The sequence below is a fragment of the Lissotriton vulgaris genome, chromosome 10 (assembly GCF_964263255.1).
Source record: "Lissotriton vulgaris chromosome 10, aLisVul1.2, whole genome shotgun sequence".
NCBI classification, from domain to species: Eukaryota; Metazoa; Chordata; class Amphibia; order Caudata; family Salamandridae; genus Lissotriton; species Lissotriton vulgaris.
The window spans coordinates 889,317,266-889,341,731 of record NC_141698.1 but is presented as its reverse complement, the minus strand read 5'-3'; the positions used below and the strand labels follow the sequence as shown (position 1 = coordinate 889,341,731).

Sequence of the window (24,466 nt, the reverse complement as noted above, 5' to 3'; positions counted from 1 at the left end):
TTGTCATAGTTGCCTTCCCCCTAGTATGCCATGGTCGTCCCCCCTAATGCCACAAATTATCTCCAGTATGTTACTGTCAACATTTTCCCACAGTTCCCCTTATGGTAAGAATTAAGTCCAGTGTGTCAGTGTCAGCATGTTGCCATGGGGACCCCTAATGCAATCAATACCTCCAATATGTTCTCTCCAGCATTTGTCTATAGGTGTCCCTCAAGCCATGAGTGCCATTACTAGCATTTTGCCATGGCTGCCTCTTATGATAGGAATTGCCTCCAATATGCCAATGCCAGAGTTTTGCTACATGTATCCCAAATGTCAGGAATTAAATCTAGTGGGCCAATGCCAATATTTTGCCATTGGTTCCTCTTTTGTAAAGAATTACCTCCAATAGGCCAGAAATTTGCCATGGGTGTGTCCATGGGTGCCTCCTTAAGCCAGGAATTACCACCACTATGCCAGGGCCAGCAGCACACTCACAAGCGTAGCACACACACACATTCTCGATCTTACTCACTTTCATTGACTTACACTTAGTCCCACTCACATTCTCTCACACTCACTCACATTTACTCACACTTCCTCACTCGCAGTCCTTCACACACTCACTGCCTCACAATTATTCTCTCGCACTGTCACTCTGACTTTTACTTTGATTCTCTCATTCTAACTCAGTCTCACTTATTCTCACTCACTGTTCCTCACTCACAGTTACACTGGCTCTGACATATTCTCACTCACTCCCCATCACTCACTTTTATTATCACACACACACATACTCCTTCAAACACACACACTTATTTACACTCGCATTCACTCACATTCATTCTCACTCACTCGGTCACCTTCATTCATTCTCAAGCATTCAGTCTGTAACTCACTCTCTCTTTCTAACTCTCTCATTCTAACTTAGTTTCACTCATGCTTACTCACTCTGATTTATATATTATAATGCAGTTATACTGTTACTCAATGTCACTTATTCTCACTCGCCCACCCCCGTGGCTCACACACACATACTCATAAGATCACACATGCAGGGTTGCATAAAATATTTTAGAGGGTTATTTTTGTAACTTACCTTCAGCTATCTGCACTAGTCCGCTTCAGCAGCTGGGCAGACATTTGCTGCAGGAACACTGTTCCCTCCCTTCTGGAGCACCTTAAGCAGAAACGTGAGCCTGCGCAGTGATCCGTGGTCTCCTGCTTTCAGTTTCCCGATTTTTCCCCTCACTCTCTCCCATCCAGTCACAGGGTGGGGTGGCGGTTAGTGAGGCTCCAGGCCACTTTCTACCTGTCACGAGATGGGAGAATTGATGGGTAGCCTCGTGCCCTGAAGGGCTCAAGCCTAAAGTGCCCAGAGCTACCTGCACCACTGACGCGGCAGGACTTCACTACTGGGTAAGTCTTGGAGCCAGGGCTGAAACTTCCCCTGCCCTAGACAATCTGCCTGATGGCTGGCGCAGACGCCTCCATGCACCTGCACCAGCCCCCAGCCAGGTTCACTGCTCAAGCAGCAGCGAGGTCCGGCATTTTGTAATTTGTTTTATTGTACAAGTAGTGAATAACATAGTATTGTTCACTACTGGGTAATAAAAGGGCAGAAACATGGCACGGATGGCCCTCCGGGAAATTACCACCTCTTCCAAATTGAGTATGATACAATTATACTACCTGCACGCAACATACCTCACACCCTGGCAACTGTGGCAAGCAGCAAAACACACAAGATGATGGACGGAATGTTGCACAATGGCAAAACATTCACCCCCAGTCACAGATTTGGGTTTAATCCATTGTTATTTTGCTCACCAAGCCACCCCAGTTCAGACATGGCCATATGCAAACCAGTCTTGACCCTGTGCCTCATGGGAAGAGTCCAGCCCGAACTGTGGAAAGCAGGCAGGCTCCTGGACTGCTTCTCTGAACACAGCCATTTGACGTCAGCGCATTTGCTTTATGGAAGCCCTGGACCACCCCAAGAGATTCTTCAAGTGGCACAAATACAATCTTACAGGCAACAACTCGAGTGGAAATGGGACAGTTTTTAACACTGGCCTGTACTACAGAGGTCATCTTAGTTTCTTGGTTTGGAATTTAGGTGGATTCCTGCATGTTGTATATCCCCTCTATTGGTGCATACAGAAACTAAGAGAATGAGGGATGTTTGGTTTAGAATTCAGTTACAGATGTTTTTGTAAAGTTTTTAAGTGGGTCATATGCCTCCTTTTTATAAACATTTTATAATGTATTATCGCCCAATTCAGTCAGTCTACGATAAAGGGAGCGATATATAAAAGTCTATAGGTCACTTAGATAGGAGACAGGAGGGCCAGGCATGTACTCCAATATCAAATCTTTTAAAATGTTTATGCGGACCAGAGTGGTGCTCCAGGCATCTACCTAAAAGTACCCGAAATGGCATGAGCTGAAGGAAGAGGGGTTAAGGGCTGCGAGTGCAAAAGTCACTATGGCAAGTAACTTGTACTTAACATTCAACCCAATGCACTGTTGTCATTCTTCCTGAGTGTATCGATAGGGTGTTGGTTCTGCAGAGCTGACACAATACCAAGCATCTCTGTGTTGGTTGTCACAGGGCGGCATGGGAGTTGATCAATGGACATTACTGAACTGTTTCCTCATAGAGGGCTGGTCAGCAGAGTGTCTGTCACAGTTTTGTATTGACATTGCCAATTCTTGTTCTAAATTGTCTATGTGCTTTTTGAGGGAAAGTATATCTTTTTTTAAATGTTCCCAGATTTACAAATGTGCTTGTTTTAGAGATGTAGATATTAAAAGTATCTATCATGAAATCACTTTTGAGAAAAAAGCTGCTTAGATTCAGGCTCACATAGTGGAGATGTTTGCATGTAGGTTGTTGCACAAATAAATGAAAGTGCAAAACGTGTGTTTAGCGAAATGTGTATATTTAGAAACTACAATGGAATTTGGAAAATTGGAATAGAGATCTCGACCAAGATGAAAAGAACATAGTTTAACGCAGTCTCATTCTTTGCATATTCTGGTTAGGCTGTGAGCTTTAGCATCTGCTCCATTTTCTGGAGAGCTGCAGCTTACACATCCATCTAAGAGGGCATTCTGTCTCAGGGGAGGAAGCAGCTGCAGGGTATTGGTTTGGAGAAGAACAAAAATCCACTCATTAATCATGATCTTTGGATAGTTCCCAAAATATCTGAGATTCAATGTTCAAAGTCAATCATTGCCATAATGATTAAACTACCATTGCTTTTTCTGTTTTGGTAGAGAAAATGCTGCAGAAGATCTTCAAGGTTATTGGTTCCGAGGTCACACTAGAAGACTTTGAATTTTTAAGCAAAAAACTTAGAATTCAAGATGATGAAGTCAACGCGCTCGCAAACGACAAGTACGTTTTGATAATCAATGGTGCTTTTGTATCTGTAGCAGTCTGTTCGGAAGATGTTAAATTTCCCAGAATGGGGAAGTAGTCTACAAAAGAAAAGAGCACTGGCAAAGTCAATAGTGTGGTCCCTATACTGAGCTATTGCCTTTGTTAATGATAGTGTTATTAACCATTCTGGTTCACAATAATGAATTTTTAAAGCATTCAAAGATGGCTGCCTGCATGCACATGTAGAAAAAGAATCCAGTGTCTGGGTTCAGAGACCTGTCTCGTGTAGTGGCTACCTCCAAATAATGTTTTAGTGTAGCTCTTTCCTTCCTGGCTCTGCTTATCAAAGTCAAGTCTGGCTCCCCCTCTGATTGTGCCCCTGCTCGCGTTCTGAGAACTCTCTTTACCTCTTGCCCTACCACTCCTCTCTCCCTTCTTAATGCTTCTCTTTCAACTGGCTTGGTCCCTTCTTCATTTAAATCTGCGATTGTTTTTCCCATCCTTAAAAAACCTGGTCTTGACTCTTCCCTCCCTTCCAATTTCCGACCTATTTCTCTTCTCCCCTATCTTGCTAAAATTCTTGAAAGTTATGTCACCTCCTGTCTTTCCTCCTACATTGAGCAGAACCACCTCCTTGCTTCCCATCAGGCAGGCTTCCGCTCGGGCCACTCGACCGAGTCAGTGGTGCTTGCGGTTCTCGATGAGTTGAGGGCCAAGGCTGACACTAACTCTCCTCAGGCTTTGGTCCTCCTCGACTTGTCCGCTGCGTTTGACACGGTCGATCATACCATCCTTCTTGACCGTGTCAGCGCAGCGGGCATTCGGGGGCCCGCTCTCTCCTGGATCACGTCCTTTCTCACAGGACGCTCACAAGCTGTTCACCTCCCTGGTTTTTCTGCCCCTCCCCTTCCGGTGTCCTGTGGGGTTCCCCAAGGTTCCTCCCTTTCCCCTCTTCTTTTTAATCTTTACATTCGTCCCCTTATTGTCTCTCTTCTCGATCTGGGGGTCTCTGTGTACAACTACGCAGATGACCTCCAGCTCGTCTTCGATCTTTCCTCTTCCTCTCATTCTCTATCTTTTTTTCGCTCTACTCTGGTTTTCATCTCGGGGTGGATGGGCGCCAATCACCTCAAGCTCAATCCAGACAAGACTGAGCTTGTCTTGACCGGCGGCTCGTCCAGCCCTTGGTCCTCTGCTTTTTGGCCCCCTATCTTTGGTCCCCCTCCCACCCCTGTCCCCTCTGTCAAAACGCTGGGCATTAAGGTCAGCCATGACCTGTCAATGCATGGCCAGGTCAGTTCTGTTGTGTCTTCTTGTTTTCTTTCCCTCCGTCTTATTCGAAATATTTCCCGTTTCTTTTCCCTTGATTCTCTTAAAATTATTATTTCGGCCCTCATCACTTCCCGCCTTGATTATGGAAACAGCTTGTTCGTGGGTATCCCTGCCTACGAAACCCGTCGCCTTCAAGCAATCCAAAATCAGGCTGCCCGACTCATCTTTCACCTTCCCAAAACTCACCATATCACCCCTGTTCTCAAATCCCTCCACTGGCTTCCTGTTTTGCAACGTTCCTTGTTTAAACTAGGCTGCCTAGTCTTCCGGGCTGTTGATCGCTCTGCTCCGGCGTTCATCACTTCTCTGATTTCCTCTCACACCCCTGTCCGTACCCTCCGCTCATCTTCTTCGGCCCTCCTCACTGTTCCCTGTTTCCGCAAATCCCGCACTGGTGGAATCAGATTCTCTGTTCTTGCCCCCCGTTTCTGGAATTCCCTCCCTCTCTCCATGCGTTCTATCCCCATCTTTTCACACTTCCGTAAAGCGCTCAAAACATTCTTGTTTGCCCAGGCCTACCCCGCTTAACTTCCTCGGCCCTGTTTGTTCTGTTCAGTAGAGCTCAGCGCCAGGAAGCCGTTTGGCCACCGTGCGCTCTATAAATACTTTATTCATTCATTCATTCATTCTTGAAGAAAGAAAAATGTCTTTCTTGTGTTCCCCTCACTCACCGGAGTTTCCTCACGGTGACATGCTTCATCATTGGGGTCATCCCAGTTCTCTACGAAAAGGGGCGTGCTGCGACTTGCGAACTACGTAGGAGCACTGTTAAAGTGAAGGACTATGTGTGGTGTGGAAAAAGTGGAGTGGATGAGTGTGTGAGTGTTAAAAATACCGTGCTAGTGGGCCTCAATGTTTTATTCTGCTCCTAGACCGGTATGTTAAAAATGGGGTTTATACTGTGTACCAACCAATAATGTGGGTGGGTTCAGTATATGGTCAACATGTTTCACGCTACCCCTAGCGTTCCGTCAGGACCATACAGGGGCCAGTCCTGTATAATACCACTCCTAAAAAACCTGAAATTAGATTTACAGTGAGTGACGCTGTTCCTAATTGGTACATGCGTGGTTCAGAATACATACGCTTGACCTTTTGGGCGAATGTATTGCTCAATGGTGAACCGGATCAGGTTCACTTACACTAACCAAAACAAAGGGAATAGAAGAAAGACCTACGCTAGGCACATTGGCATCCACCTAAGATGGCCGCCGGGACATCACAGTCTAGTTTCCAAACCCGGAAACCAGAGTAAACAAAAACCGAACCCACGGACCACTTTGCAAGATGCGGTCCGAGGGGAAGCAGCTAGGTAATACCACGCGGCATTGCTGATTAGGAAGTAAGTGTAACCATCTGGCCCCATAAGCTAGGGAAGACAAGATCGAATCTCCTACACATTATCAAGGTAAAATACGCTCGACAACTAACCACGTGTTTTACAATCCTGCAACCCCTTTTTTTAGCATTGTTTCCATCGAGGCGATACCGCCCCCCTAAGAGACCATGATGTGCCATTAAGCACCTGCAAATGTCAATATCTGGAATTTTTTCTCTGGTTCTGTGTTAAAAATGTGTGTTCACTGTTTTCTGTCTAGTCACCTCGGTATGTCTGTCACGGATTTTCACGTTATTTTCACTTCCAGTGTAATTTAGCGATCAGACATCGGACCTTGAAAGCGTGCACGCACCAATATGGTGAAACAACACCATATAGACTAGGTGCATGTATGTACGTGTATTAATAACGAGCTTCTTGAAGGACGAAAAGTCCCCGATCTCGGCTGAGATTGGGGCGAGGTGTTTCTTAACTTTGTTCTATTCGTCTCTTTTACAGGTTCACCATTGAGCAATACATTCGCCCAAAAGGTCAAGCGTATGTATTCTGAACCACGCATGTACCAATTAGGAACAGCGTCACTCACTGTAAATAAAATTTTTGCACTAACAAATTCCTTGATCCTAATTTCAGGTTTTTTAGGAGTGGTATTATACAGGGCTGGCCCCTGTATGGTCCTGACGAAACGCTAGGGGTAGCGTGAAACATGTTGACCATATACTGAACCCACCCACATTATTGGTTGGTACACAGTATAAACCCCATTTCTAACATACCGGTCTAGGAGCAGAATAAAACATTGAGGCCCACTAGCACGGTATTTTTAACACTCACACACTCATCCACTCCACTTTTTCCACTCCACACATAGTCCTTCACTTTAACAGTGCTCCTACGTAGTTTGCAAGTCGCAACACGCCCCTTTTCGTAGAGAACTGGGATGACCCCAATGATGAAGCATGTCACCGTGAGGAAACTCCGGTGAGTGAGGGGAACACAAGAAAGACATTTTTCTTTCTTCAAGAGCTACACTAAAACATTATTTGGAGGTAGCCACTACACGAGACAGTCTCTGAACCCAGACACTGGATTCTTTTTCTACATACGTCTCTTTAGGAGGACGACCTGTTCTTTAGCACCTCCTTTTTCCCTCTCATTGTACATACCTGCATGCACATACATGAGCTGCCATCTCTGAAGGTTTTCAGTTACTTTATTATTGTTTACTGCTCCATGATAACTGACAAACTTCAAAGACAGCCATCCGTACATGTGCACACATGCCACGCCTAGGGATCCTTCTTAGAACGATTTTGGTTGCATGTATTGCAAAACTAATTCAAAGATGGCACACATCCATAGGTGCACATATTGCAATAGGTTTTGTTATTCTTATAACATAAAACATTCAGAGATAGCTGCCACTGAGTATTCACATATATGTATATGCAGCCATATTGGAAAGGTTTTGTAGCATACACTCTTACTTTACGATTCCAAGATGGTCTAATAAAATTTATCATAAACGTGATCCACTAAAACTGTCCTTAGTAAATTTATGTGCAGTACAAACAAGTGGGGAAGTTCAGACTTTAGAAGGCACTGGTCTTTCTGAGATTCTTTTTAGGTTAGTCTTCACTTAAGATGAAGGATGCTAGACAAAGAAGTTTCTTCACCCTCAAGTAAAGGGTTGAAAACCCCTCAAAATTCACTATTTTAATTCTATACCTTAACTGTAAGAAATTAATAGGTTTATTTAGATTGAGACATGTAACACGGACACCTACCTATACCTCATCCGTTGGTATTCAATAAAAAATGTGCACTAAGTCTATACAAATGCACACAGGAAAAGGAGATGCAAGGTAGGTTTTAAACATCAAAAATGTAAAAGGAAACAGGGAGGCTGTGAATAAACAGGCAATCAAGGCACTTGGAGGACACAGGCAGTCCCTGTTAGAAGAATCAGGGAGCTCTATACAACGGCGACAAGAGAAAATTAATTATTTCTTAAATTTTCACTCATCGTCGTCTGTCAAAATCCGCCCCCACCCAGCCCCACCGCTCTTACCTGCACGAGCTGCGGCTGGTCGCATCTTCCTAACACTGATGTACCATGGATAACTAAAATGTAATGAGTGTGCTATCAGTGTGATACAAATGACTTGAACTAAATTGAGCATGTTAGGATCTGCCTCTTTGGGGCCCATACTATCATTTCAGAGAGGGGCCGAGAACAGAGAACAACCCTCCTGACACCAGCGCGGACATGTCTGTGGGAGTAGTGAGCCTCTTCACCCTGCTGTCTGATTGCACACATTCTCAGCAGGGATGTGGCATGCTGCCGCCATGCCCCAGCAGGGATTCTCCATAAATGATTAGGGTGCTAGGACTGTAGTAGTTGTGGCAGACTGCAATTGGGAGCCTGTAGTAACGTGGCCCTGTTAGAGAGTCACACAGACACACCAGAATATGGCGCTTCCTATCACTAGCTTCCCAATGGGCTTTGCAGAACACTTTTAGGTTCTTGTCCTTCCCAAATAGAGGGACAGGCTAGGAGAAATAGCAGCAGCTGCAAATGTACAGCCAATGTTCCCATCCACCAGTCCAGCAGATGTGAACCATTGGTGGGGCATGGTCAAGGCATGCCACATATGCACTCTGTGATCTCACACAGCTCCTGCATTGCACCACAAGGTAGATGTGCCTCACCCTATTTATGAGGATCAGAGGAAACTATGGTGCTCACCACTGATGAGCACCACAATTTCCTCTGATCCTCATAAACCAGGACCAGGCCAGACTGTCAGTGAAGTGCAACCACCCTAGGCAGGGAGGAACATGAGTGGCCTCCACAGACCATGCTAGAGCTCTGCAGATTATGAAATGTGATATGGCTCCTTGCAGAAAGTAGGGAATCCTGCAGACCGCAGTAGGCTGCTAGGGTTGGTGGTCAACTAAGGTAATCTCTGGGAAAAAGCCATTTATAAGAAGGAATTTGCTTCATACAGCCTTTGTTTTATAATATTAGTACTCTAATGTTTAGTCAGAGCGGACAGTTGCCAGGTCACCAGTGGTTTCCCCGGTCAGCTGCTGTGGGTGAACTCATAATGGAATTCCAGTAGAGAGGGTGGCCATTTTTTGAAGCAATGCTTTTCATTAGTAGGAACTTGCTGAATGAAGATTGCTTTGGTGAACCTGATAGTCACTTTGAGCTGGTAGGGCATTTTAAGATCAACTGACAGAACCTCTCATCTATGTTATCACATTGCTAAGGGATGTCTGGAGAGGGAAATGGACCTACTGAGTTTGCAGTGAGATGCCTGATGGAGGCTGATCTACCTTGTCATGCACCTTGCTATTCCAATTCCTGCTGACTCAGAGATCATCCTGATTACGTGCAGCTGCTGGAAGATTATACGTTTCACAGTGCACTCAAAGAGATCAGATTGACCAAGCAAATCCAATTGTCAAGTTCTGGATATGGAAGGTCTGGGAAATAAAAAGTAGCCACAATGGATGAGGTGATCATAACTTTCATGGTTGCACAGAAAGCAACCAAATCCCTGGTAGCCAATTTAGAAAAAACCTTAAAGGAAGCTAGAAGCTGAATTAAAACATAGCCCTGAGGTTAAATCCATGATTCAGAATTGTGAGGACTTAGAGAATCAAGCTGCGGATAGTCCGTGTACTAGTGGGACTTTCCAAAAAATAGTTCAACTGATTAGTACTTTATTGAAAGAAAACCTCTGTAATGATGCATCCATTACTTCTCAGTTCCCGGATCTCTCTCTATCACCAAAGTTTCAACTTTTCCTCTGAAAGCCAGATTTAGAACCAGACCCAAAACATTTATTGTTTACTTCCACAATTCTATTGTTAAGGAACAGATCCAAATGATAGCTGGACGATAACAAGGGTTAACAAGGGTTCTTTTTCTCTACTTTTTTATTTACCGGACTTGGGAAGCAGCCAACCGTCGATGTGAGATGCAAGTTTTAATCAACAACTTGCGAGCCCTTTCCGTAGCTGCCGCACTGACCGCTGGTGCATCGTTTAAAAATAATTGGCTGGGCTCCTTTCACGTTTTCTCAGAAACGTCCGAAGTTGGAGAGTTCATTGCCCAGTGAAAAGAGTAAGCAGGATGAATTAAATAGAACCAGTAGAAGTGATCTACGGGTGGGGGTATGGGATGGCTGGGAGGGTACAATCAAGTTTTTAAATGCTTAACAGTGCATCTATGTGGAGTGAGGGGGTAACATATTATCCACAGGTCGGGGGATGTATGGGGAAGGTGGGAAGATGGTGGGCAAGGAGTTTTAGAGTGTATCAAGGTTGTGGGAGATCAAGGGCGGAATGCATCATAAAGAAATAGGATTGTGCATGTTAAGAGTAAAGATGGTAACAGGAATGTTGAAATGTACAAAAGTATAAATTAACAAAAGGAAGGAAAACAGTTGTAAAATGTTTGTAAATCTGTTGTATGTGAATGGCCTAAATGAAAAGACATTTATTTATGAATTTGAACACATGAAAGATGATTTTGATCTGTTGCACGAGATGCACTTAAGGGTTACATTTTCTGAGGTCCTGACTAAATACAGATGAGTATCAGAAGTCAAATGCTCAACCACACCTGAAAATATGAAAAAGTTCAAACAAATTTACAATGTAGTACATCACGTTGGTGAAAAACTTATTGTACTGCTAGACAATGCATTTTATACTTTCTAGGAGAATAATAAAATAGGTAGATCATTTGCCTAGGTAGACAAGGACAGATCAAAAAACTTGGAAACACAGAATTAAAATCATAATCTAATAAAACATTTTTTCAATAATATTAGAAAGCACAATATCAAGAATTTACCTCTTTACTAACTGACATCATGCAATTCCTGAATAAAGCCATGCAGAATGCAATTACAAATAAGGATCAGAAATACCTTCTGCAACCCATAGCAGGTAAAGAAATCAAAGAGGTTATACCCTCCGATAAAGTACACGGGGAAGACTGCCTCCCAAATGAGATTTATAAACTATTTGCTGATACTTCGATTCCTCACCTAATATCAGTCTTCAATAAGATCCGTAAAGAGGAGGCTTCTCCTATCTCTTTCAAAAGAAGGAATCTTATTATATTTAAAAAGCCAAAAATAGATCCTAGGGAGTGTGGCTCATAGAGACCAATTGAGTTTTTTAAATTCAGACTATAAGAATTTTATGACAATAATGGCGGACAGGCTGGCTAGCATGATAAACAAACTGATCATACATAATTAGGCTTTATACATGATTATCTATCATATTCCAATTTATCATGTTTTTGAGAAGGAAATCGACATAGACAAGACATGTTTGGGGCCTTATTCAGAGTAGAGAAGATAATTTACCTCCGCCATATTGGTAGCTTTAGAGAAGCCACCACCACTATGTCTCCTCCAAAGGTACTGAAAGGTTGCCTTGCGGCCTTAGTATTTCAGGTGGCCTCTCAGTAAACATTTTCAGAAACACACTTCCAAAGTGGCACTTTGATTTTGAAAAACAAAAAAACAAAATAGCCATGACACGCTCAGGGTTTTCATCCAGGCTGTAGAGGTCATTTTTAGGTCTCAACCTAAAGCATTGCTTTAGCAATGCTTGTTTGTCGAGATTCTAGTAAGCAGTCCGAAAAGTCTACCTAGCTGCCTGCGGATCACGTACAGTTCAGGTGATTCAGGTGCATGCACATGAAACACCATCGGCCTCGTCATCAGACTTCAAAGGAATGCGCCCCCCCGCCCCCCATCAGACTTCAAAGGAATGTGCTCCCTCCCCCCGCCACGCAATGCAGAGGGCTTGTTTTATAAAGCACCTTAATTACAGATCAAACCACTCAGTGCCGTTATTTATTTCACTGGGCACTGCTTGGCTTTCACAACGCTTTGTTTTTGGGCGCATTTCCTTCAAATGCGCACACACATGTTGCCAGTGCCCCGTCACCAGGCACCTTAATTCCACATCAAAACACTCGATGCCGCTATATTGTTTCACTGTGTTAGCTTTCACGGCCCTTTGTTGTGCGCATTTAAAGGAAAACCACTGGAAAACAAAGCGCCGTGAAAGCTAACACAGTGAAATAATATTGCGGCACCATGTGTTTTGATGTGGAATTAAGGTGCCTGGTGACGGGGCGCATTTAAAGGAAAAGCGTCCCGTCACCAGGCACCTTAATTCCACATCAAAACACTATGCATTTGCACATACAGTTGGGGCTCACACAATATTTAATATTCATCGCTACATTTGTAGCTGCCTTGCCCAGTGCCCCGTTTCCAGGCACCTTAATACAACATGGAAACACACTTACAAGCACAAATTAAAATGTCAAAAACTGTGGGGAAGCGGAAACTAGGGCGCATAGGCACATATATATGCAAACCTGCTCAGTTCATCAGCCTTCCAATGCCGATAATAATACGGTGATTTATCAAATCTGGCAGTTAGTTTTAACATATTAATTACAAGAATATGTGCTACAACCAATAATTACACGCTAAAATCCATGCGAGTTCGCTTGGTTCATCAGCCTTTTAATGACACTAATTTCTTTGTGATTAATAAGGCATACCACTTAATCTTCGAATGGCTTACACACATATATATCCATTTCATACATGCCATTTCGCCGTAGCCTACAAATATAATGCAGTTACCATGTTTAGTGCTTCAAAATAAAATGAAGAGGAAAAGCACAACAGTAAGCATAGGCAAGAGAAACTATACATAAACACCTGTGAAGGAGAGCCCAAGGGTCTCCCAGGAGGCGCTTAAGGAGCACTACAAAAGATTACAATCTATGCTCAAGCTGCAATACACCCTTAAGGCATCTTCCAGAGCCTTCATTACCGTTGTACTCACCATCTGTTAAATCTTTGCTTAAACACAGACTTCCCACAGAACAGACACATGCCCTCTAGCAATTTGTTTACTGTCTGGTACATAAATCTGTCAATTTAATCTACGTCACCATCTTTTGTTAGTGAGGAATTAGCAGCTAAAAGCCAAGTAATCTGTCTGTAACCACATGCTGTGATTTGTTAGACTCCATGGCGCTTTCAGTTTAACAACACCAAACAGAAGGAGGAACAGAAAGGAGCATTGGCTAATTACTGACCTGTAGCCAAGCACCATTGGATCATAAAAATACATTTCTAAACCGAACAAGCATTACAAATGCAATAGGTCTCACCTTTCATTAAGTAAGAGCCGTTTGCTTTTTATTATTTGCTACTGCTGGTTCATGTACTTTTTTCATGTGTAATAAGAACCACTTGGATATACAGTTTCTGGTTTGTGGGGGGCCGGTTTCTGTTTTTTTCATTTCCTCTAATACAGTTCTTTGTTGATCTGACTTCCCTGGTATCTTGACCTCCATGGAGGTACTTTAGAAACTTTTCCTCTTTAAGCAAGTCCTCTGCCTTCAGGCCTTGCTTGATCATCCTCACACATGTCCTTGGATGTTGAGAAGAAAGTGAATCAGGCCTCACAGCACATTTCATTTTCAGGGAAAATCTGTTGTAGATGATGGGTCGTCCCTAAACAAGATTGGAGCCACCCACTGAAACATGTTTGCTCTTGCGTTCATAAATAGGAGTCTGTTTTATATTACAGACTCCTCAGTAAGCACTGAATGGAGGGCCTATGTGGAAAATAGAGGGCCACAGGAATTCATCTCACCTTTGACTGGTTTTGATTCAGCGTAATATTTCTGAGTTGCTCGCAGTCTATGTTGACTAGTTGTATTACAGTGAGGTATACAGCTGGCTGATTTTTGTGCTTCTGTGGGCCCCAAATTCATTTAGAACCTTTCAATGCCTCACTCCAAAATTTTCTTTGCAAAGTGATTTGGGGTAACATCAACATTTTTGCAATGAGGATTAATTAGACCACATACATAAGTAATGGAATTGTGCAGAAGGATCTCAAAGGCTGAACGGGTTGTTTTCACCCTCTCCAACCAAAAGTGCACCACACACACAACCACATGCACAACCACACATACAGAACCACACACAAACCACACACACCCAACCACACAACCACACTCAACCACAACCACACAGACAACCACACACATACACACAACCACACACACAACCACACACATACACACAACCACACACATGCATACACACACACAAGCACACACACAACCACGCACACAACCACACACACACCCAACCACACACACACACACAACCACACTCAACCACAAGCACACACAACCACCCCCACAACCACACCCACACAACCACACACAACACACACAACCACACACACACACAACTACACACACACAACTACACACACACAACCACACACACAACCACACACACAACCACACACACAACCACACACACAACCACACATACAACCACACACACAACCACACACACAACCACACATACAACCACACACACACACACACACAACCACCACACACACAACCACACACAACCACCACACACACAACTGCAGACACACACACAACCACAACCATACACACAACTACACACACAACCACACACAGACAACTACAAGCACACACACAACCACACACACAACCACACACACAACCACACACCCACAACCACACACAACCACACACACAACCACACACACACACAACCACACACACACAACCACACATACACACCACCCCACACACACAACCACACACACAACCACACATACAACCACACGCACACACAACCACACTGTCAAACACATTTTCACCAGACACAGACACCATCAGTCGTCAGTGCACGCTTTCGCCGGGCTCTAACACCACCAGCCGTCAATGCACGCTTTCACTGGGCACAAACATCACCAGCCATCAGTGCACGCTTCCACCAGGCACACACTACAAGATGCCAGTGCACACTTTCACCAGGCACACACACCACAAGCCGTCAGTGCACGCTTTTACCAGGCACACACACACCAAGAGCCGTCAGTGCACACTTTCACCAGGTACACACACACCACCAGCCGTCTGTGCACGCTTTCACCAGGCACACACCACCAGCCGTCAGTGCATGCTTTCACCAGGCACACACACCACCAGCCGTCAGTGCACTCTTCCACCAGGCACACACCACCAGCCGTCAGTGCACGCTTCCACCAGGCACACACACCACCAGCCATCGGTGCACAATTTCTACAGGCCCACACACCACCAGCCATCACTGCACACATTAATTGTTAACGCATCCACAATTAACTATTGTAGCAGTCGCAGTATGGCGCACTTTACTTTTGAACATATTCATCTAAAGCGCAGCATGCCACCATTGCTACAAAAATAAATACACTTTTTTTGGCCTACAATTTATAGACTTTTGTTGCAATTGGTGTTGCAATATTTAGCAGTGCCAATAGCTCAAACCTAATTAATGCGAGACCTATTGCATTGCAAATGCTTGTTCTTTTTGGGACTGCTAGAATTTCCCCGATGGTCCGAAAGTGAAACAAAAAGAACATCTAAACGTCGGTCCTAAAAAGGACAGATAGCCTCCTGCACCTACATCGACAGCCCCAACTCTGTCAGGCAATCACTGTATAGTTTTTGCCTTTGGAGCCAGCGGGGGCACTGCTGTCAGACTTCTGACAGTCTGCCCAATTCTAGAGCAGACGGATCATCAATTTAGTGAACTGGGTACTTGGCCTTGTTTGACTCTGTCTGCCAAACCCTAAATTTGGCCCTTAGCACCTATGGACTGTGTGGCCCTTAGGATCTGAGAAGGCATTTGACCTGTTGCACTCGGCCTTCTGTCAAACATACAAAAGGTGATTGGAGGAAAGCTTGCAATTTATCTAACCAGTGGTAATCGCTCACAAAAGCATTCCAAGCCGTCGTTTTTTCCCCAGTATGCCACCTCAAGTTAGACCTTCCTACAAGTGTGGGTCTTGACTCTGGGATCAGCAGGTTTTTGCACTTTCTGTATGTGAACACACAGGCTGATTTACTCATGGAAGTTACCTCGGTAGGGCAACTTAAGAGAGAAAGCGAGACCAGACATTCTCCTTTGCTTCTTGATGTATTTATTGAACCATTATGCTGCTGTATAATTAACGAAGGAGATATATAAAGCTAGCCCAAATATTCCAGGAACCCTCAAATATGGCTTTATTCAGATGCTGAAGTTGAAATAAGTTAGGGAGCATGACTACATCCCGTTATGGGACAATCCCACATTACCCCATGATATTACTGTTGAGCGTCCTAACTTGGTCAAGAAGGAAATATGGGAAGTTGATCAAATAGGATTTGAACAAGATTCTACTAAAATAAAACATTTTATTTTGTGGGGTTTAAAAAAAATATTTGTGTTAAGCATCATGTGGGCAGAGCCTAAGTCTTGTCTTGGTACTGCTTCTTGAACCTCTTTTTCTGTTCATCCCATAAGGACTGCAGACATCTGCTCTGTCAAGCCAGAACTAAAGAGGCAGGGAAAGAAATAGAGGTAGCGAGAAAGGATTACAGTAGTGACAGAGGTGCAGTGGAGGCAATGAGAGAAAAAGAGAGAGATGGTAAAGTGATAAAAGAATGGTGAAGTAAATTGAGAGATCAGGTACTGTGAGAGAGAGAGAGCTGATTTGGTGAGAGATGTGAGTAGAGACGTGATAGAGAAAGATGGAGGTGATGTAAGGAGAGAGATAAGGGTGAAAATGAGGTGAAGTAGATGGTATCGAGTTACAGGAGGTGAGTTGAAGATGTGCAGAGAGAATGTTGAGTTGGGGAGAGAGTTGAGGAATAGAGAGGGAACAAAGATGGTGGGATAGAACAGAGAGTACTAGAGAGAGGTGGGAAGAGCTCTGTATTGGAAGAGAAAGGTGAGATGGGCATAGGTGAGGTGGAGATAGGGTATATATAGAGATGTAGATAGGTTGAGAAAGCGATAAAGAGAAAGGGCTCAGATAAAAGAGGTATGGGGAAGTAGGGAGAGAGACATGAGACAGCCTTTTTTAAAAAAATGAAATGCCATTCACTACCTCCCAGTACAAGGGTTAAGGTTGAAAAGCTGTTCTGCAAAGGGTGCCTGCCCAGGTGGCACTTTAAAACATTTTTTTCTGCACCCCGCTAGGAGTATTACAACAGTACTGCAGGCTAATTCCATAACATTACCTTGGCAGGCCGGGGCCACTTTGTCCATGCCTTATAAAGTCATTGGGGACCGGCAGAACAGATATGCAATAGCAGCATTTCAACACTTTCAAATGAGTGGAGGTTGGGGCTGCAGGCAAGAGGGCCAAATTCAATTGAAAGGGATAAAATGCGTCACCTGCACTTGGTGAAATATTGAAAGCATTCCTGTTTTAGAGGAATTCTGGTTCCGAAAAAAGTATTGTGGATGAATTACTTCAAATTCAAATTGTTCTGCTACATTTGCTCCCCTTTGCTCCCCTTTGACTGGAGTGAGATAGAATGTACTTAAAATTGTGATCTCGCCAAGCTTGATAACATCATGTTTTAGAAGAGGAGGTAAAACTGGAAAGGAGGACATTTGGGAATCAGGAAAAAACTGTGGGCGGCTGGAAGATAGAGGGCAGATTTAAAATCTGAGTGAACGCTGTAAGTCCTGAAAGTAGCACTGAGAAAGCAGGGGACAGTCTTCTTTGGCACACATGATTTTCTTCTGCAGAGGAATGATGCTCTTTGGTATTGTTCCAGACCTGGTTCCCCAAGTTTATCCTCAGAAAAGCCTGTGAAACCAATGTTTTAGCCAATATATGTTAAAAGGTTGTGCTGCAAAAAAACAAATTGGTTGGCCCTGTCTCCGAAAAGCATGTGAGGGGATATATTCCAAATAGTTTTAATTAAATGAAAATATATATAAACTGCATTACCTATGCATGACCATAATGATGATGCATATTTAGAGTTATGCTATACGGCGACAAATAACTTTTTTTCTTTTTAGGTCTCTTCAGCTACAAGACAAAGTTCTCCAAGTCCTGAACATTTGGAAAACAAAACAGCAAGTCAATCGTGCACCTTCAGCGATGATTGAGCAAATCATCAGAGTCCTAATCATGGCAGATTTGCACACCCTAGCTGAAGAAATTAGAAATTTTAAAACCTTTGGGCAGGCAATAAAATTCTAGGTCGCTGCAAGACAAGCAAAGGGTTGAAGTGGTGCTCAACCATGAAAAAACAGTATTCATATGTAAAGATCTGGCGTCTTTCGGGTCTGATGCTGAAAACATTTTGCATGCTTTAGTTTCACAGAAGTGCCTAAAAAGTGTAATCTGCGGCAGAAAATGACAAATCCTGACCCAGACAATCATGCCCTGTGGATATTTACTATGATAGAAGGAGTTTTGCAGCTTTGGATGATGTGCCAAGTGGCTGTATATGCTGGGGAAAGTTGTGGGAGGATGAGTGTACCCAGGGGTGCAACCATTCAAATCAATTCAAAAAAACTGTAAGTGTTCATTTAGGGTGGAAATGACTGTATATATCCTGGTGGTCTAAGGTGAGAGATTCCACCCTATAGAATGTTTTCCACCTGAGGAAAGAAATATTGGAAATGCATGTAATTGCACCTTTCCCTAAACCTAAATATGTGGGCTATCCACGTGCAGACAACTGACAAACAAAAGGTTAGGAGAAAGAGGTGTATACCTAGAAATCTACAATTTTAGTAGATTTCCATGCATGAGTACGGGTTTTTAAGTGTGCCCCAAAATGTCAACATCAAACATCGTTGCCAAATGCCTAAGGCTGGTAGACACAATATCATTGTTTTAAGAATTAACATTAATTACTACATACTAATCATGTCCTTACTACAGCAAAATAGTGCAAAGGCGAGTAAAACCTCACAATTCTAATTCCAGAGTCTCACTGGTCAATTTTAGGAGACCCTCACCCACTAGTTCCAACCATCTTCACTGGGGTAACATAATGGATAGTTTCATAATTGGGTCCCCTACCTGGACATGGGGTTAGTCCAGATAGGTAACATCTCCACTAGGAAAGAGAGTTTGTGTATGTAGGATTAGGTGGGATCTGTAGAGATAGTGAATAGAATTACCTTCTGCACCGAAATAAGAAACTTTAATATATATTGGAATATGATAAGGTTCAAAACTAAGGACGTGTTTGGGTATGAACTACTGATCCTTCACATCTCACATTGGTGGTCTAAATATGTCAGCTTTCTATGCCTGGTTTGGTCAGTCGCTTTCCTCAGGACCTCATGAGACCAGATAACTTTTTCTGAGATAGGGGCAGTGTCCTCCAGTACTCTAAAGACATTACTGTAAGTACATTCACTCACAGGGAGATATTGCTTGTCACCCATTTTGGGGGGAGGGAAATGAGAGCGTATTACAAAGCAAATGACTACAACAGCTTATTAAAGTTCAATAGCTTTTACCCATGTCCTCTGCGGGAGAACCTTCTGTACAGCTAGTTCCTACGGATATGAAGAAACTGCAGTAATATCCAGGACTACAAACTCCAAGCAAATGATCTATCTCACAAACGAAGAGAGAGTGATTATCCAGACCACATTGTGCATAGACGCTACAAACGGGCCAGATATCAAAACAGAGAAAGTCATCTTGAACAATCAGGACGTACCACCAAAACAGATATCCTAACTTGCGTTACAACATACAACATTGTCTTCAATCGCATTCAAAAAGTGATTAATAAAAACTGAAGCATAATTAACTAAGGGTTACTGAATTGGACAAAACCAAGATTTGCTCATAATAGGGGAAGAAACATATGTGACCAACTAGTTTACACACAACCACCTAGGCTGCAAAAAAGAACCACCACATTGTCCTTAACACGGTGGCTATAACCAGTCATAGATTATTACCCCTGCAGATCCTCTACAGCGTGCCACCTAACAAAAGCCACCAATGTTCTATCTAGATCTCTACATCAACTTCAAATGGACCTTACAAAGACATACCAACTGTAACACCACTCATGTGATCTACATGATCATTTATCCATGTTATCTAGGGTGCATAGGGATGACCTACAAAAAGATCAAAACCCGAAAAGAGAAGCACAGCAGCAGTATTAGATGCAAGAAAATAACAACTCGCATGAGTAACCATTATCTGACAGACAAGTACAATGCAAACAAACTACAATGGGTGATCCTGGAGACGGTGGACCACACAAAAAGTAATGCTGAAACCAACCTGTTACAAAAAGAACAACGTTGGGTGTAATTTCCAGAAATGGCCTTAATGATAACATGAACTGGTTGACCCGCTCCCATTAGTTAACATTAGTTACTATGGTCTGTCTTGGTCACAAAGACGCATCCATGACTCTTCATGACATAATAAAAAGAATAATTAGACTTGGACCTGTATAGTGAACCAGGTCAATCACTTCCTTGTCGAACTACGTACTGACAACAATCATATATAAACGCCAAAGACCCTTACAGTACACCAGATCAATTATTTGTATGTGGAACTATTTACTGACTAAAATCATGTATATACGCCAATGAGCTTCCAAGAAAATGTCCAGTAAAGAACCCTCATACGACAACAATCTTTGGGTACACATATGGTGAGGTTTCTTTGAAAACCTGACATCAAGCCCATTTCTGAGTAATTAACTTTCATCCCCTATATAACAACAATCCGCCACCAAGTTTTGACATCATTGTCATTTAAACACACTTCTTAGTGTGATTTATTATGTTCAACCTTTACCAAACCAAATATTGACTTCATAACTAGAAAGATTAATAAAATCATAAAAGCAGGAAATACAAAATGTCAATTCATTATATACATTTAAAAATACATTAAACTCAGCAATAAGCAATCAATTTAAACTTTTTCTCTTTCTCAGAATGCTTTTTAAAAATACAGACAAAATTCCAACACGATACACGTTACTCAATAATTGATGAAATACAAAAGTCGGACGGCATTGCCGCCATGTACCCTTCTTTAACAAGCATTTGCAATGCAACAGGTCTCGCATTAGGAAAGTTTGAGCTATTAGTATTGTAAATGACAAATTTTTTATTTATGTTTTGTTTTTGAAAATAGGGAAATTATTAGCTTTGTCATTTACAATAGTTATAACTTTCGCAAATGTGACACCTATTGCATTTGTAATGCAATATGTGTCGTATTTACGTGACTTACATGTATTAATATTACAAATAACAACGGCTTTTCATTTTTTTAAATAATGAATACTTAAATAAAAGTTATTGTAATTTATAATGGCAATAGCTTAAACTTTTCTAAATAACTTTTGTGAAGATTATGTTCACTGTATTTTATTGTTACGAAAATTCAAGAACAGAAGTGAAATACTAACATCTTTTTGTTACATTTGTAATAAAGCTTGAAACATTGAGAGAACATATTTGAACCAGTTGTTGTTGAATGGCTGCACAGATTGATGCTGTGGTGGCGCTGAGTGATATTGTGATAGCGAACGAGTGATGCTGTGGCGTTCAGTGATGCTGTGGTAGCGCATAGTGATGTTGTGGGTCCCCTGAGTGATGCTGTGGTGGTGCTGTGTGATGCAGTATGCTATGCTATGTTTTGTTTTGCTATCCTATGTTTTGTTTTATTATGCTATGCTATGTTTTGCTATCCTATACTTTGATTTGTCATGCTATGCTACGCTGTGTTTTGTTATGCTATGCTATGTTTTGTTATGCTATGCTATGTTTTGCTATGCTATGCTATGTTTTGCTATGCTATGATTTGTTATGCTATGTTATGTTTTGTTATGCTATGGTTTGTTGTGTTTTATTATGCTATGCTTTGTTTTGCTATGCTATGTTTTGCTATGCTATGCTATGTTTTGTTATGTTTGGTATGCTATGCTATGTTTTGCTATACCATTATATGTTTTGTTTTGCTATTCTATGTTTTGTTGTGTTTTGTTAAGCTTTGCTATGTTTTGTTGTGTTTTGCTATGTTTTGTTATGCTATGTGTTGTTGTGTTTTGTTATGCTGTGTTTTGTTATGTTATGCTAAGTTTTGTTATGCTATGCTATGGTTTGTTTTGCTATCCTATGCTTTGTTTTGTTATGCTATGCTATGTTTGGTTGTGTTTTGCTATGCTATGTTTTTTTATGCTATGCTATGTTTTTTGTGTTTTATTATTCTATGCTTTGTTTTGCTATGCTGTTTTGTTATGCTATGTTGTGTTTTGTTATGCTATGCTATGTTTTGTTATGCTATGCTATGTTTTGCTATGCTTTGCTATGCTATGTTTTGTTATGTATGCTATGTTTTGTTGTGTTTTGCTATGTTTTGTTCTGCTATGTTTTGTTATGCTGTGCTTTGTTTTATTGTGTTATGCTATGTTTTGTTATGCTATGTTTTGTTATGCTGTTTTGTTGTGTTTTGTTTAGCTATGCTATATTTTGTTTTGTTATGCTATGCTATGTTTAGTTTTGCTATCCTATGCTTTGTTTTGTTATGCTATGCTGTTTTGTTGTGTTTTGCTATGCTATGTTTTTTATGCTATGCTATGTTTTGTTGTGTTTTATCATGCTATGCTTTGTTTTGCTATGCTGTTTTGTTATGCTATGTTGTGTTTTGTTATGCTATGCTATGTTTTGTTATGCTATGCTGTGTTGTGCTATGCTTTGCTATGCTATGTTTTGTTATGTATGCTATGTTTTGTTGTGTTTTGCTATGTTTTGTTATGCTATGCTTTGTTTTATTATGTCATGCTATGTTTTGTTATGCTATGCTATGTTTTGTTATATCATGCTATGTTTTGTTTTGCTATGCTTTATGGTATGCTATGCTTTGTTTTGTTATGCTATGTTTTGTTATGCTATGCTACGTTTTGTTGTGTTTTGTTATGCTATGCTATGCTTTGTTGTGTTTTGCTATGCTATGTTTTGTTATGCTATGTTTTGTTTTGCTATCCTATGCTTTGTTTTGTTATGCTATGCTATGTTTTGCTATCCTATGCTTTTTTTGTTATGCTATGCTATGCTTTGTTATGCTATGCTATGTTTTTTATGCTATGCTGGTGAGGGTGTGTGAGGGTGAAGGGGTGTGAGGGTGAGGGTGTGTGAGGGTGAGAGAGTTGTGAGGGTGGGGGGGTCTGAGGGTGATGAGGTGTGAGGGTGAGGGGGTGTTAGGATGAGGGTGTGAGGGGGTGTGAGGGTGAGGGTGTGTGAGGGTGAGGGGGTGTGAGGGCGAGGGTGTGAGGGGGTGTGAGGGTGAGGGGGTGTGAGGGTGAGTGAGGGTGTGTGAGGGTGTGAGGGTGTGTGAGGGTGAGGGTGGGTGAGGGTGCGTGAGGGTGAGAGAGTGTGAGGGTGTGTGAGGGTGAGGGGTTGTGAGTGGGTGAGGGGTGTGAGGGTGAGGGGGTGTGAAGGTGAGGGTGTGTGAGGGTGTGTGAGGGTGAGAGGGTTGTGAGGGTGAGGGGGTGTGAGGGTGAGTGAGGGTGAGGGTGTGTGAGAGTGAGGGGGTGTGAGGGTGAGGGGGTGAGGGTGTGTGAGGGTGAGGGGTTGTGAAGGTGAGGGGGTGTGAGAGGGTGTGAGGGTGAGGGGGTGAGAGGGTGAGAGAGGGTCTGTGAGGGTGAGGGTGTGAGTGTGAGGGTGAGGGGGCATGAGGGTGTGTGAGGGTGAGGGTGTGTGAGGGTGAGGGTGTGAGGGTGAGGGTGAGAGGGTTGTGAGGGTGAGAGAGTTGTGAGGGTGAGTGAGGGTGTGTGAGGGTGAGGGGGTGTGAGGGTGAGGGTGAGGGGGTGTGAGGGTGAGGGGGTGTGAAGGTGAGGGAGTGTGAGGGGGTGTGAGGGTGAGGGGGTGTGAGGGTGAGGGAGTGTGAGGGTGAGGGAGTGTGAGGGTGAGGGAGCGTGAGTGTGAGGGGGAGTGAGGGTGAGGGGGGGTGAGGGTGAGGGGGGTGTGAGGGTGTGAGGGTGAGGGTGTGTGATGGTGAAGATATGTGAGGGTGAGGGGGTGGGGTTGTGAGGGGTGTGAGGGTGAGGGTGTGAGGGTGAGGGGGTGTGAGGCTGAGGATGACGGGGGTGAGGGTGATGGGGGTGAGGGGGTGTGAGGGTGAGGGGGTGTGTGGGGGGAGGGTGTGTGAGGGTGAGAGGGTGTGTGAGGGGGAGGGTGTGAAGGGGTGTGAGGGTGTGTGAGGGTGAGGGTTTGAGGGGGAGGGGGTATGAGGGTGATGAGGTGTGAGGGTGAGGGGGTGTTAGGATGAGGGTGTGAGGGGGTGTGAGGGTGAGGGTGTGTGAGGGTGAGGGGGTGTGAGGGCGAGGGTGTGAGGGGGTGTGAGGGTGAGGGTGTGTGAGGGTGAGTGAGGGTGTGTGAGGGTGTGAGGGGGTGTGTGAGGGTGAGGGTGGGTGAGGGTGCGTGAGGGTGAGAGAGTGTGAGGGTGTGTGAGGGTGAGGGGTTGTGAGTGGG

The 24,466-nt window shown here is 43.2% G+C and overlaps 1 protein-coding gene across 1 annotated transcript in view; it reads left to right on the top strand.

Annotated features, from left to right (window-relative positions):
• The window catches only part of LRRD1 (leucine rich repeats and death domain containing 1), a 337,071-nt gene extending 315,827 nt beyond the window's left edge, over window positions 1-21,244 (top strand). The window contains exons 5-6 of the mRNA XM_086941848.1: window positions 3,262-3,382; window positions 18,005-21,244. Coding sequence (XP_086797974.1) covers window positions 3,262-3,382; window positions 18,005-18,188 — 305 coding nt within the window. The 3' untranslated portion in view covers window positions 18,189-21,244. The remainder of the gene's footprint in view (window positions 1-3,261; window positions 3,383-18,004) is intronic.
• Window positions 21,245-24,466: the final 3,222 nt, after the last annotated feature.